The following is a 13,708-nucleotide window of genomic DNA, read 5'->3' as shown; positions in this document are numbered from 1 at the left end:
ACTTACCTAAGTTACCAAAAGTAATATATTGTATCAAGATATTTTATCTTCATTTTAGCTAAATATAAACTCTATATTTTGATTTATCCCAGTTATAATTGCCGTTTCCATATTTTTGATGATTATGAATTACATAAACATGACCTTGACCATTTTCGGTATTTTCTTCATAAACGAGGTAGAGACCACTTCCTAGTGCATTAACAATTTTACCTTGCTATTTTGCCCAATTAAATAGCTCTTTCGCCCTTAACACTAATCCACATCCACATCTAAGTAAACCATTTACAACTCTTTAGTGGGTGCCATCTTTTGCATTGAGCACAGGAAAATAGAGTTATAGATATTTTGAAGCTTCGTGAGCACAATCACTTTCAATATATCCACAAGGCATTCACTCTCTTCTTTTTTCTTTATTTTTTTCTCTCTACTTCTTCTTTTTTTAGAAGAATCTCAATTATTTTAATTAATTAAGATTCTAAGTATTTTTATATATTTTTTCAAAGGATTAAGGTTTTTGGTTTGTTAGAATATTTAGCTAATTATATATTTGATTGTGAAGATATATTCAAAGAAGCTTAACAAGAATTAAAGCATAACAATATCTATAATACAAACTAATCCATAATTAAAATTTTATGTATCTTTCAAAAGGCTTAATTAAAGTTTGAAGCTTAGGAATAAACCAAATATATGTGTAAATAGCAAAAATTACAATTAAAAAAAGATGAAAACCTTTTATAAATCAAGAAGTTATTTTGGCTAATATTGACTATATGACTTTAAAAATCTATTTAAATATCAGACTAATTAACAAATCAAAACTAAGAAAAGGATATGAATACTATTTCATTAGAATATAATTAATTTAGAATATTGCAATAATTATTAACTTACTTGATAAAAAAATTCAAAAGTTAAGAAAAATGCCTAGTATTTTAAAAAAATCAAAGAGGCTTTTGTAATTCTTGTATTTATTTAATTATAAAAGTAAAACAAAGACACCCACTCATTTCCTAACTAAATTAAAAATATAATATTTACTAATTATTTAAACAAGGGTCTTCTTTTTATTTTTGATAAAAGTAGTTTTTATTAAAAATAAGAATAAAAACAAGGCATCATATAAAATATCTAATAAAAAAAATTAGAAACCCTCTTCAATATTTTAAATGCGGAAGTATTTTATGAATTGCAATAGAAAAATATAAAACTTTCTAAATTTTTAATTGCTTTCATTTTTGAATGAAATTTATTTAGACTAGTTTGTTTTTCTTATTGAAAATCTTAAAAATTTTACATAAAAGATTAGAAACTATTTAATGAAACACTTTTTTCTAAATTTATTTGTAAGAGTTATAAATCAATTAAAGAGCAAATCTTATTTTAAATAAAATTTTGTTTTTAAACATTAACTACTAAAAATTAAATTTACAAATAGTTATATTTATATATATAATAAAAATTTAATTTTTTATTCAATTATATTAGTATTTTTAAGATCTAAATATTATCAACAATACAAAATAAATGATTTTTGATAGATCAAATATGAAATTGAATTATTATTATATTATTATTTTTAAGCAAATTAAAATTTTATTTATAATTTTTTATTTTTTTAATATTGATAAGAAATATTTCAGTTTATAATTATCTAAAGCAAATAGATATTTAAAAAATGTTTATATGAATAATATTATGTATCTATTATATATAAATTAATATAAAGTTAGATATGATTATTATAATTATTAGTTATCATTATTTAATATAATATTTATCTTCAGTAAACACAAATTTATAAATTCCATTATTTAAATTTTCTTATTTGTCATTTTGATAATCCCACAGCTCGTTTTAATTGCAAATTTAAATTGTATACTATTTCGTATCTAATTTCCTAGTTGATTCTTCAATTTTACCAAGTTAATTCTCTATATCACTACTTTGTTAAATTGTTATTATAAACTGCCCTTATTTTTTTAAAAATTCTTTCTAGAGTGTTGCTGTACCAGGTATTTCTACCAACAAATAGCGTTCTTTTTTCTCATCATTATCAACTATTGAATATGAGCAATCTTCTTAAAGAGATACAAGCACATTAGCTTTAAGTTCTTTGACTCTATCAATTATATAGCCTTGATTTAGCATTATAGCTTGCTTTTCACTATTGTACTCTAAGAAGTCTTTTATTTATGGATTGGACTTTGCATCATCTGATTCCTTTTTTAAAGTTACATATCTCTAAAGATTTCTATTAAGATATTCACGTAGCTTTATTGGGACATTAAAATTAATATAGTCTTAGTAATTTTAAATCTACTAATGTAAATATTAGATTACAAATTTGTTGTTTTTTTCTCTTATTTCTCTGTCTGAATTAACCATAATTATATGGTTAATATAAGATTTTGTTTCATCAACATATACAATGTTACTATCATCTTTATCTTTATCTGCCTAATCAAAACTATTTATTTATTATTCTATAAGAGGAAAAACTTTTTTCAATTCTTGAATATAACTTTTAACATAATTTGGTCTATGATGATCTTTCAAATTATGAACTACTATGAGTTTCTTCTACTTAGAGCAGTTTTTAATGTTCCCAAATTGGGATGAAATTTAATCAATCAGATTTTAATCATCTTGTGTCAATTCAGAAATGACTAAAATTATTAAATTTGAATGTTCAATAATAAAACCTTATTGTATTTGCTGTGTTGCCTTGAGATCTAAGTGTCTATTTGAAATCTATTGTTATAATTTTTCGAAGCTTTTTTAATCTGGACAGTCATTGTTTTTTTTGTTATCCATGTAGGTTAGATAGTCCTTATTATTTTTATAGTCAAAAGTTGCTGGTATGCCAAGACCTTCTGAATCCAGATATACTCTGTTCTAATTATTTATGCTATGATATTTAATCCTGATTCTAGGAGCGCTGACATGATTATCTAAAGGGAATTATGCATTTGATAATTAGTTTAGAATAAAATTTGTATCTTTCAAGTTATAACCAATTATTCCAGTGATTACTACATTTAAAAAACACAAATCTTTTTTGTCATTAAATGTTTATATTTTCAGTCCTTATAATTTCTTATCAAAAATCTATGGGGCTTCATTTTTTTGTTCTTCAAATATACTGTTTTAAGGAATAATGCTTTGAATTTAATCACTTTAATTATTTTTAAAAATCACATTATAAATCAAAAACAGAATTCATTTATATAATCATATCGTAACCATTTTGTTGTTTATTATTTTGGGGTTGAGATTCATTTTAATTGTCAACTTCTTCCTCTTGCAACTGATTAATGCATTAATCATTTTTTCCATTTTATTATTTCATGAGTAATTATTTTTGTTTGTAAGAATTGTTAAATAACTCTATTTATTCGTTTTTTTATTTTAACTCAGTAATTTATTAAGCATAATTTTAATTTTATTATTCCATAAATTATAATTTATTTTAGTATTAATTGTTATAGGCCTCAAGTTCTATAATTTATTTCTCTAAACTACTTATCTCATCACCTTATTTCTAATTAAGTGGTTATTCGTTTTCACGATTTATTGAAGCTTTTTATTATTCTTATAATTTCAGTGTAGTTTCTGAGAGTTTAGTAAATTCTTTTGAGCTTGTTTCAGCAAATTAGACTAACTCAAAAATAGCAAGTAAAGGAGTATCTTTAATCAAATCCTTTATTTTAGAAGGGCACTGATTTTTTGAATTATTAAATATTTAATTTATTTTTATATCTTAATATTTGTGAATATTGTCATATTCAGAAATATCCTATAGTGTAGTAGTGAGTTACTGAACAAATTGTTAAAGTTATGGGTAGTTCCTTAAGAACTCTACATATTTATTGCTATTATTTGGAATTAAATTGCTCATTTTTAGTTATATTTAATTATAATCTATTATAATTAGAAATAATAATCAAAAGCAGATTAGCATTCTTATAAGGTTCATGACAAATAAAATAAAATAAATTATAAAAATAAACAGGTTTTTTTTGTTGATTCCTTATTTTATCACACTTGTAGCTCTCAAATATTTCAAATAATAAGTGAACCCACCTTTAAAACATTAATTAAATATCTTAAATTCTAATTTATTTTTTGGTTATTAATTGATTGTATCACGTGTAAAACTCTCATAAATTTAGAATTATAATTGAGCCCACCTTTAAATCTTTAAATAAAAACGTAATTTTATAATAAGCGATTATTTCTAATGATGTAATCATGAATTTTTAAAATATCTTATAATACTAGATGATCAAATATTCTAAAAATAGACATCAAAATGGAATTACAGAAATAAAAATAAAACAAAAATAGATAAGTAATTTTATAAATTTATTTTCTAAGCTATTTACATTAATATTTTTTGATTAATGATTATTTAATATTAAAATAATTACAACTACTAAAATTAGACAAATTTTATTTAAATATTTTAATCTAAATAGTAATTCAATTTGTTGTTGGTTTGTAATTGTATCACACTTGTAACTCTCATAAATTTCGAAATGATTGAGCCCACCTTTAAAATCTTTAAATTTTATGATAATTAATTATTTCTAGTGATGTAATAATGCATTTTTTAAATATCTCAAAATACTAGAATCAAATATTCTAAAAATACATATCAAAATGAGATAATTAATTAAAAAAATCATTATAAAACAAAAATAAATAGATTATTATAGCACAAGTGGGATTAATATATTTTTAATCTCTAAAGAAATAAGAATCTTTTGTTTTTGTTTAAATATATCATAATTATAACTATCATAAATTTCAAATAATAATTGAGCACACTTTTAATAATTTATAAAATATATTATAATTCATCTATTTGGCATGACAAAAATTTTTTATGAGGAAAGATATATTTTCCTTTTTTTTTATGAAATTGAAATTTTTAAATCAGCTAACTAATACAATTTCTTAAAAATATGTTACGGTATGTTTAAATTATCTATTTATTGTATGAATTATCTAATATTACAATATAAATTAATTGATTTTAAAAGTAAATAATGGTTTCTAAAGATTTAATAAAAAATAATTAATATTTTTTAAATTTAACATTTTAAGAACTTTCAAAAGTAAAATCAAAATTAAACTGTTTTATTTATATATTAATACACACAAAAATGAATTAGTCATTTTATTATTTGCACAAAATTCTCATTCATAAAAAGTCTATAAATATTTATCAGTTTATCTTTATTTTCTAAAGCATTCAAGTATTTGATTGTGAAGATATATTAAAAGAAGCTTAACAATTATTAAAGTATAGCAAGATCTGTAATAAAAATTAATCCATAATAAAAACTCCATGTTATATCTTTCAAAAAGCTTAAAGTCTGAAGCTTAGGTATAAACCAAATATATGTATAAATAGCAAAAATTACTATTAAAAAAAGAAGAAAATCTGTTATAAATCTAGAAGTTATTTTGGCTAATATTGACTATATGACTTTAAAAATCTATTTAAATGTCAGACTAATTAACAAAGCTATACTCAGAAAAGGATATGAATACTATTTCTTTAAAATATAATTAATTTAGAATATTGTAATAATCATAAACTTACTTGATAAATAAATTCAGAAGTTAAGAAAAATGCCTAATATTTTAAAAAAATCAAAGAAGCTCTTATAACTCTTGTATTCATTGAATTATAAAAGTAAAACAAAGACACCCACTCATTTCCTAACTAAATTAAAAATATAATATTTTACTAATTATTTAAACAAGGGTTTTCTTTTTAATTTTGATAAAAGTATTTTTTTATTCAAAATAAGAGAAGGTAAAAAATAAATGATTGTTTTAATTTAAAATATTTTAACCCTGTTTATTTATTTTTAAAAATCAAATATTTTACCATTGTAAATTTAAATAGTTTATCAGCACTGTACTTTTTAGATGTGATAGAAGTAACATCTTAAACTTCTAAGTCATTTTAGTTTTTAACCTAAGAAGCAGTAATTAGATTAGAAATTGTAGGAACAATTTAATTTGTGCTTTTAATCATAGAAAGTTAATTTGATTATAAATTAATCTAAGAAAATTCGCAAGGTTTTTAAGACTATTAATAAAAATCATTTTTATTTATTAATTTTCTAGGCCTTCTTTTTGAATTTTGGTTTTATATAACTTTGTTAAATTCTTTTTAAACTTAAAAATTTTATATTTTGCTAGGTTATTGTAATTATTTAATATGTTCTTCTATGCTTATTTTATTAGGAGTTTATTAAATTTATGATAAGTCAATCTACATTTAATTATTATCTTTTTTTTCATTGCTTTTAGATACTCTATCAGTTTCAATGGTATTAGGTTGATTCATTACTTAAACAAATACTTTAGACTACTTTTTATCCTTGAAAAAACTAATTATAGATGTAAATATCCAAAGAAAACTTTTAGTGGCGAGAATGTACAATATTATTTAATACTTATACTTAATTGAATCACAATCTTCTATTAATGGTCCTCCACATCCTTCCTTGCAGTATGAATTACACAACTTACACTCTCTCATTTGTTATTAATCATCATAATAGTTTGAAGGACAATTTTAATGGCAAGAATTATTCAAAAAGATAAAACCATTCAAACAAGAGTTACACTGTATATAAAAAATTGATATTACTATTTTTCTAAAAATTTTATATATTAAATTACTTAGGATGAGGAAGGTCCAGAACATGTTTTACAGTTTAAATAACAATTTTAACAAATATTAGTTTAAGGAATAACAAAATTATTATCACCGCAGTCTTAAACACATGTATTGTTTAGTTAGAATAAACCTATTTTCAAGAAAAATAAATATCTAATATTTGATATGAAATAATTTTTAACCTTATCTGCAACTAGTACAATTTGAAGAGTAAGGTCCATTGCATGATAAACATGAAATATCACATTATTTGCATTCATCTGAGATTATATCAGGATATTAATTTGAATTACATACTTAGACACACTAATTTAATGCAGGATCTAAATATCTTTATAATTAACAAGATAAACAATTATTGGAAGAACTTCCATCACATGTATAGCATGTAGAATCACATGGTGTGCATTGATTGTTCTAAGTGTTGCTAAAAAATTTTTTAGGGCAATTAGAAACACATTAATTTTAATATAAAAATGTTTTCCCAGAACAAGTAAGGCAGCTTATGTCGTTAGGGCCTGTACATGAACTACATGTAGGATGACAAGAAGAACATATTTAATTATTTCTATCCTAAAATTAATTCAATTTACATTGAAAGACACAAGTATTATTCTGTTAGTAAAATAAATTTGGAGCTTAACAGCTTAAACAGTTATTATTATTTGGTCCATCACACGTCTTACAAGACTAGTCGCATGGTTGACAAGTTTTTGTTACAGTATCTCCAAAATAAGAACCATCACAACTTGATTTACACTAATTATTTTGTAAAAATTACCCTTTTTTTAGATTGAATTTTTTCAGAAATTACAAAAATTTAATTAAATTTTTAAATAATTATTTATTTACCTGATATACAACTTGTGCAATTAGATATTTATGGGCCATTACAAGTTAAGCAAGAAGGGTCACAAAAAATACATTTATTAGAATTAACATCATGATATTAGTTAGAATTACAGGAGGTAAGACATTTGCTTGATTAAGGATCAAAATATCTTTATAATTCACAAGAAAGACAATTATTAGATGTACTTCCATTGCATGTATAACAACTAGAATCGCACAGAGAGCACTGATTACTCAAAACATTATTATAAAATTTCACAGGACAATTAGTAACGCATTAGTTTAAATATAAAAATTGATTTAACGAGCAAGAGAGACAGTTAAAATTGCTAGGACCAGAACAAGTAGCACATGAAGGATCACAAGAAGAGCAAATTTAATTATTAGTATCTTAAAATTAGTTTTAATTACATTAGGATACACAAATTTTAGAGGTCTACTGATAAAATTTTGGTGCTTAACAACTTAAGCAGTTATTACTGTTAGGACCATCACAAGTTTTACAAGACTAGTCACATGCTTGACAAGTTTTTGTTACAGATTCTCCAAAGTAAGAGCCATTACAAATTTACTTACACTAATTATTTTGTAAGAAAAGCCCTATATTTAGTTTAAATGTTTTAAGAAAATGGAATAAATTTTAAATTATTGAAGAATTAGATTTTACCTTATCTACAACTTGTACAATTAGAACTTTATGATCCATTGCAAGTTAAGCAAGAAGAATCACAAACTTTACATAAATTAGAACTAACATCAGGGTATTAATTTGAATTACAAGAGATAAGGCACTTGTTTGATTAAGGATCAAAATATCTTTATAATTCACAAGAAAGACAATTGTTAGATGCACTTCCATTGCATGTATAACAACTAGAATCACATTAAAAACACTGGTTATTCTGAGTATTATTGTAAAATCTCACAGGACAATTAGTTATACATTAGTTTAAATATAAAAATTTATTTGATGAGCAAGACAGACAGTTAAAACTATTACTACCAGAACAAGTGGCACATGAAGGATCACAAGAAGAGCAAATTTAATTATTAGTATCTTAAAATTAGTTTTAATTACATTAGGATACACAAATTTTAGAGGCCTATTGATAAAATTTTGGGGCTTAACAACTTAAGCAGTTATTACTGTAAGGACCATCACAAATTTTACAAGACTAGTCGCAAGGCTGACAAATTTTTGTAAGAGATTCTGCATAATAAGAACCATCACAACTTTACTTGCACTAATTATTTTGTAAGAAAAGCCCTATATTTAGTTTAAATGTTTTAAGAAAATGGAATAAATTTTAAATTATTGAAGAATTAGATTTTACCTTATCTACAACTTGTACAATTAGAACTTTATGAGCCATTGCAAGTTAAGCAAGAAGGATCGCAAATTTTACATAAATTAGTACTAATATCGGGATATTAATTAGAATTACAAGAGGAAAGGCACTTGCTTGATTAAGGATCGAAATATCTTTATAATTCACAAGAAAGACAATTGTTAGATGAACTTCCATTGCACGTATAACAACTAGAATCACATTGAGAACACTAGTTACTCTAAGCATTATTATAAAATCTCACAGGACAGTTAGTAAAACATTAGTTTAAATATAAAAATTTATTTAATGAGCAAGATAGACAGTTAAAATTGCTAGGACCTGAGCAAGTGGCACATGATGAATCACAAGAAGAGCAAACTTAGTTGTTAGCATCTTAAAATTAATTTTAATTACATTAGGATACACAAATTTTAGAGGCCTATTGATAAAATTTTGGGGCTTAACAACTTAAGCAGTTATTACTGTTAGAACCATCACAAGTTTTACAAGACTAGTCACATGGCTGACAAGTTTTTGTTACAGATTCTCCAAAATAAGAACCATCACAATTTTACTTGCATTAATTATTTTGTAAGAAAAGCCCTATTTTTAGATTAAATATTTAAGAAAATGTAATAAATTGATTAAATTTTTGAAGAATTATCATTTACCTTATCTACAACTTGTACAATTAGAACTATATGATCCATTACAAGTTAGGCATGAAGAGTCGCAAACTTTACATAAATTAGAACTAACATCAGGATATTAATTAGAATTACAAGAGGTAATACATTTGCTTGATTAAGGATCAAAATATCTTTATAGTTCACAAGAAAGACAATTGTTAGATGAACTTCCATTGCACGTATAACAACTAGAATCACATTGAGAACACTAGTTACTCTAAGCATTATTATAAAATCTTATAGGACAATTAGTAACACATTAATTTAAATATAAAAATTTATTTAATGAGCAAGATAGACAGTTAAAACTACTAGGACCTGAACAAGTAGCGCATGATGGATCACAAGAAGAACAATTTTGATTACTTGTATCTTAAAATTAATTTTAATTACATTAGGATACACAAATTTTAGAGATCTACTGATAAAATGTTGGAGTTTAGCAACTTAAGCAGTTATTACTGTTAGGTCCATCACAAGTTTTACAAGGTGATTAGCATGGTTAACAAGTATTAGTTTATGTCGCTCCAAAATAAGAACTATCACAGGTTTACTTACAAAAATTATTTTGTAAAAATAGTCCTTTTTAAATTAAAATTTAAAAAATATTATTATAACTTAATATATCTATAAAATATTATTTAATTACCTGATCTACAACTTGTGCAATTATAAATGTATGGGCCATTACAACTCAAGCAAGTTGAATCGCATTGCTTACATAAATTAGATATTAAATCAGGATACTGATTAGAATTACAAACTAAAACACATTAATTAGTTGTAGGATCAAAATATCTTGGGGCTTAACAGCTTAAGCAATTATTGATGCTTGAACCATTGCATGAGAAGCAAGATAAATGACATGGTTAGCAAGTATTAGTTTAAGTCATTCCAAAATATGAACCATCACAAATAGACTTGCATTAATTATTTTGTAAGAATAGTCCTATTATTTATTAAAAATGGTCAATCTAATTGTTTTTATTAATAACATAAATTCTCTTAAATAAGCATGACTAAAATATAATTTTATGCAGAACCTAAATCTTATTGAAAGTTAAAATTTTTTAAAAAAATTTGATCAAAGTGATAGGTTTTGATTAAAAAGAAATTACAATACAATTTTATTTACCTGATCTGCAATCTGTACAGTTAGAAGCTGTTGAGCCGTTGCAAGATTTACAGGAAGAATCACATTATTTACAAGAAATAGTGTTTAAATCAGGGTATTAGTTAGAATTACATGCAAGTACACATTTATTTGACTAAAAATCAAAATATCTTTATAATTCGCATGATAAACAATTGTTAGAAGCATTTCCATTGCATGTATAACATGTAGAATCGCATGGAGAACATTAATTATTCTAACTATTATTATAATATTTTACTGGGCAGTTGGTAATACATTAATTTTGGTATAAAAATGTATTTCCTGAGCAAGAGAGACAGTTAAAATAGCTAGGACCTGAGCAAGTATTACATGAAGAATCACAAGGATAACAAATTTAATTACTCTAAAATTAATTTTAATTACATGAGGATACACAAGTTTTAGAGGTCTGCTAATAAAACATTGGGCTTTAACAACTTAAACAATTATTGCTATTTGGTCCATCACATGTTTTACAGGATAAGTCGCATGATTAACAAATATTGTTATTTGTTTCTTCATAAATAAAAAATATGAATATACTACAAATTAAAAATGTTTACATGCTACAGCAAATGTGTTGGGAGGACAAATAGCAATGCACTTATTGTATAGCAGATAAAATTAACCATTGCAATTTGTACATGAGTTTGAATCGCCTTTTGTACATTTTAAAGTTTTATAAAAAGAATTTAGTTTTATGAATACAAGTAAAGTTTATAAATAACTGATATTCTATAAATTGAATATTTTCTTTAATACTTAAAAAAAGAATAATAAATACCTGGATTTTAGCAATTATAACATGTAGCATCACAAGCCTAACATGACAAATTCGAGTTATTTGCCCAATATTTAGAAGGGCAATTATTTAGACAGGAATTGTTAGGATTTAGATATGTATTAGGTTAGCAAGTCAAACAAGATGTACTGCTTACTTTAAAGTTTTTTAAATATTTTTATTATTTTCAATTGATAAAATTAAAAAATTATTAAATTCGTCTATGAACTTTTAATTTAGCTCCTTAAGAAAAATTAATTTAATATTTTTAATTTGTTCTAATAAAACTAAAAAAAATGTGAAAATATATTTTTTTAAAGAAAAATTAAAGATTTTATTTTAACAGTTTTTGTTATTTACATGGTTAAAAACAATTATAGCAAGAAAAATCACAAGGTTGACAAATTTTATTTGCATCAGTAACGAAACTATCTGGACATGTTAAGACACATTAATAGTTGTATAAATATAAGCCCTATTAGCATTTGTTACATCCTTAATTATCACACTATAGACAATTAGGAGAACACTTTTATTAAAATTGTATAGTAAAATTTAATTAGTTATTTATTTTTGTTTACATAATCAACAAGTATAAAGAGCTCCCTAATACCATAAGATTCAGTAAATGGATCACTATTTAAACCACTTGAGATATTTAACTCAAGGGAATTCTTTGAATGTGAAAATTTTTAAGAAACTTTGATAATTTAGTCATTATATTAAATCTTCCCACATAAGTTCACTCCTCCGTCAAACATATTTCTTATTGTTACAGTAATTAAATCTCCATCTACAATTAACTATACATATTCTTAATTCCATGCATCAATTTTATATAAAGTATATCCTATAGTTACTGACCTGTGAGGTTACCTATAAATTTTAAGAAAATTCAAATAAGTTCTGATTTAGTAAAAAAATATTACAATGAATTAAATTTTGCTTAAATAAGTGAGTTCTTAGAGCTTAAGTATGCGCCACCTAAGATTGTTTTACCATTACATACAGTAGTTAATGCTCTGCTAGAAGTATTAATGTTTCCTAAAAATCCAATTGCATTTAGACCAGATCCTATAATTTCACTCTCTCCAAAGTAAGTATTAAACATGCTTTTCAGCAAGTAACCTCCATCTAAAAATTTAATTTATCAATTTATTTAAAATATAAAAAATCTTAATATAAAATTTACATTAAGTTTAAGAAATTATGTCCATACATTACTAACCACTTTGAGTGGAGTAGGAAGGGCAACTTGATACACATTATCCGTTTAGCAAATAAAATCCTGATTTACAAGATATACATAAGCCATTTTAGCAAGTGTCACATGTTGTATTACTACAAAAATCTTGAACGCAAATTTTTCCTGTAGAATCCTTAGTATATCCTGATTAGCAAATTTGTATGCATTGATTGTTTTAGGCAGAATAGCCATTATTGCATATGCATTTATTTCCATTTTAAATAGAATTGGTAGGACAAGTTAGACATTAAGTTGCAGTAGGTCCAGTACAAGTTGAGCATGAATCATGGCAAGTATCTACGTATAAATAAAAATTGTTAAAACCAAAACCTTCATTAGAGATGGCTTCGTCTGTTTGAGAAAATAAGGTCACAGATATTGAAGAATCAGAATGAGTAAAATTTCTATAGTAAAGGACTACCTCATCAAAAAAAAATACATTCGTTGAGATGCATCTGAAATAACCGTTATCGGGATTATCTTTTTAGTAAGCATCTATGTTTCCATTAATTTTAACATAAACATAATCACTAGAATCTAAAGATTAATAAAGAAGTAAATCAAATCTAATTGAAAGGCTCCAGTGAGGAGGTATATTGGTAAATGTTTTAGTAGAAGTATTGCTTCCTAAACCAAAAAAACCCATCACATTTTGATTTGAAAATTCGGTAAGAGCACCTGTTTGACATTACGATATAGTGTTAGGAGACCAGCCTGAGCCTGTGAAAGTTGAAGTTAATTCCTAAACTACAAGCTTATCAGCTATTATTTTTATATTAATTAAACATATTTTACAAAAGTAAGATAAATGATACCTCCATAAGCTAATAGTATGATATTAAGGATCCAAAAAAGTGAAGTATATTTGTAAATCATAATACTAATAATTAAGAATTTAGATTTTATAGACATTTAATTTATTTTTATTTTTTATATCTCATAAT

General features: G+C 23.9%; 3 protein-coding genes across 3 annotated transcripts; all 3 read right to left on the bottom strand. All coding sequences in view use genetic code 6, as the record gives it.

Moving 5' to 3' along the window:
- Positions 1–49: 49 nt before the first annotated feature.
- Positions 50–394, bottom strand: TTHERM_00117560 (hypothetical protein; the record flags this gene model as incomplete). The annotated part of the gene is made up of 1 exon (XM_001010755.3): positions 50–394. The coding sequence occupies one exon, from the start codon at positions 392–394 to the stop codon at positions 50–52; it is 345 nt and encodes a 114-aa protein (XP_001010755.1).
- Positions 395–1,761: 1,367 nt separating this feature from the next.
- TTHERM_00117550 (DNA-directed RNA polymerase, omega subunit family protein) lies at positions 1,762–2,820 on the bottom strand (the record flags this gene model as incomplete). Its single annotated transcript, XM_001010754.2, has 1 exon — positions 1,762–2,820. The coding sequence occupies one exon, from the start codon at positions 2,818–2,820 to the stop codon at positions 1,762–1,764; it is 1,059 nt and encodes a 352-aa protein (XP_001010754.2).
- Positions 2,821–5,694: 2,874 nt separating this feature from the next.
- Positions 5,695–13,640, bottom strand: TTHERM_00117540 (zinc finger lsd1 subclass family protein; the record flags this gene model as incomplete). The annotated part of the gene is made up of 20 exons (XM_001010753.3): positions 5,695–5,736; positions 5,909–6,655; positions 6,712–6,839; positions 6,892–7,491; positions 7,562–8,161; positions 8,229–8,618; positions 8,709–8,828; positions 8,896–9,285; positions 9,376–9,495; positions 9,564–9,798; positions 9,985–10,163; positions 10,231–10,530; positions 10,717–11,253; positions 11,301–11,396; positions 11,522–11,674; positions 11,879–12,047; positions 12,100–12,394; positions 12,448–12,652; positions 12,711–13,526; positions 13,580–13,640. 20 exons carry the CDS (start codon positions 13,638–13,640, stop codon positions 5,695–5,697), a joined length of 6,183 nt encoding a protein of 2,060 aa, XP_001010753.3.
- Between the last annotated feature and the right edge of the window lie 68 nt (positions 13,641–13,708).

This window comes from Tetrahymena thermophila (genome assembly GCF_000189635.1).
Source record: "Tetrahymena thermophila SB210 genomic scaffold scf_8254752, whole genome shotgun sequence".
NCBI lineage: Eukaryota > Ciliophora > Oligohymenophorea > Hymenostomatida > Tetrahymenidae > Tetrahymena > Tetrahymena thermophila.
This window is presented reverse-complemented; position numbering and strand designations above follow the sequence as displayed.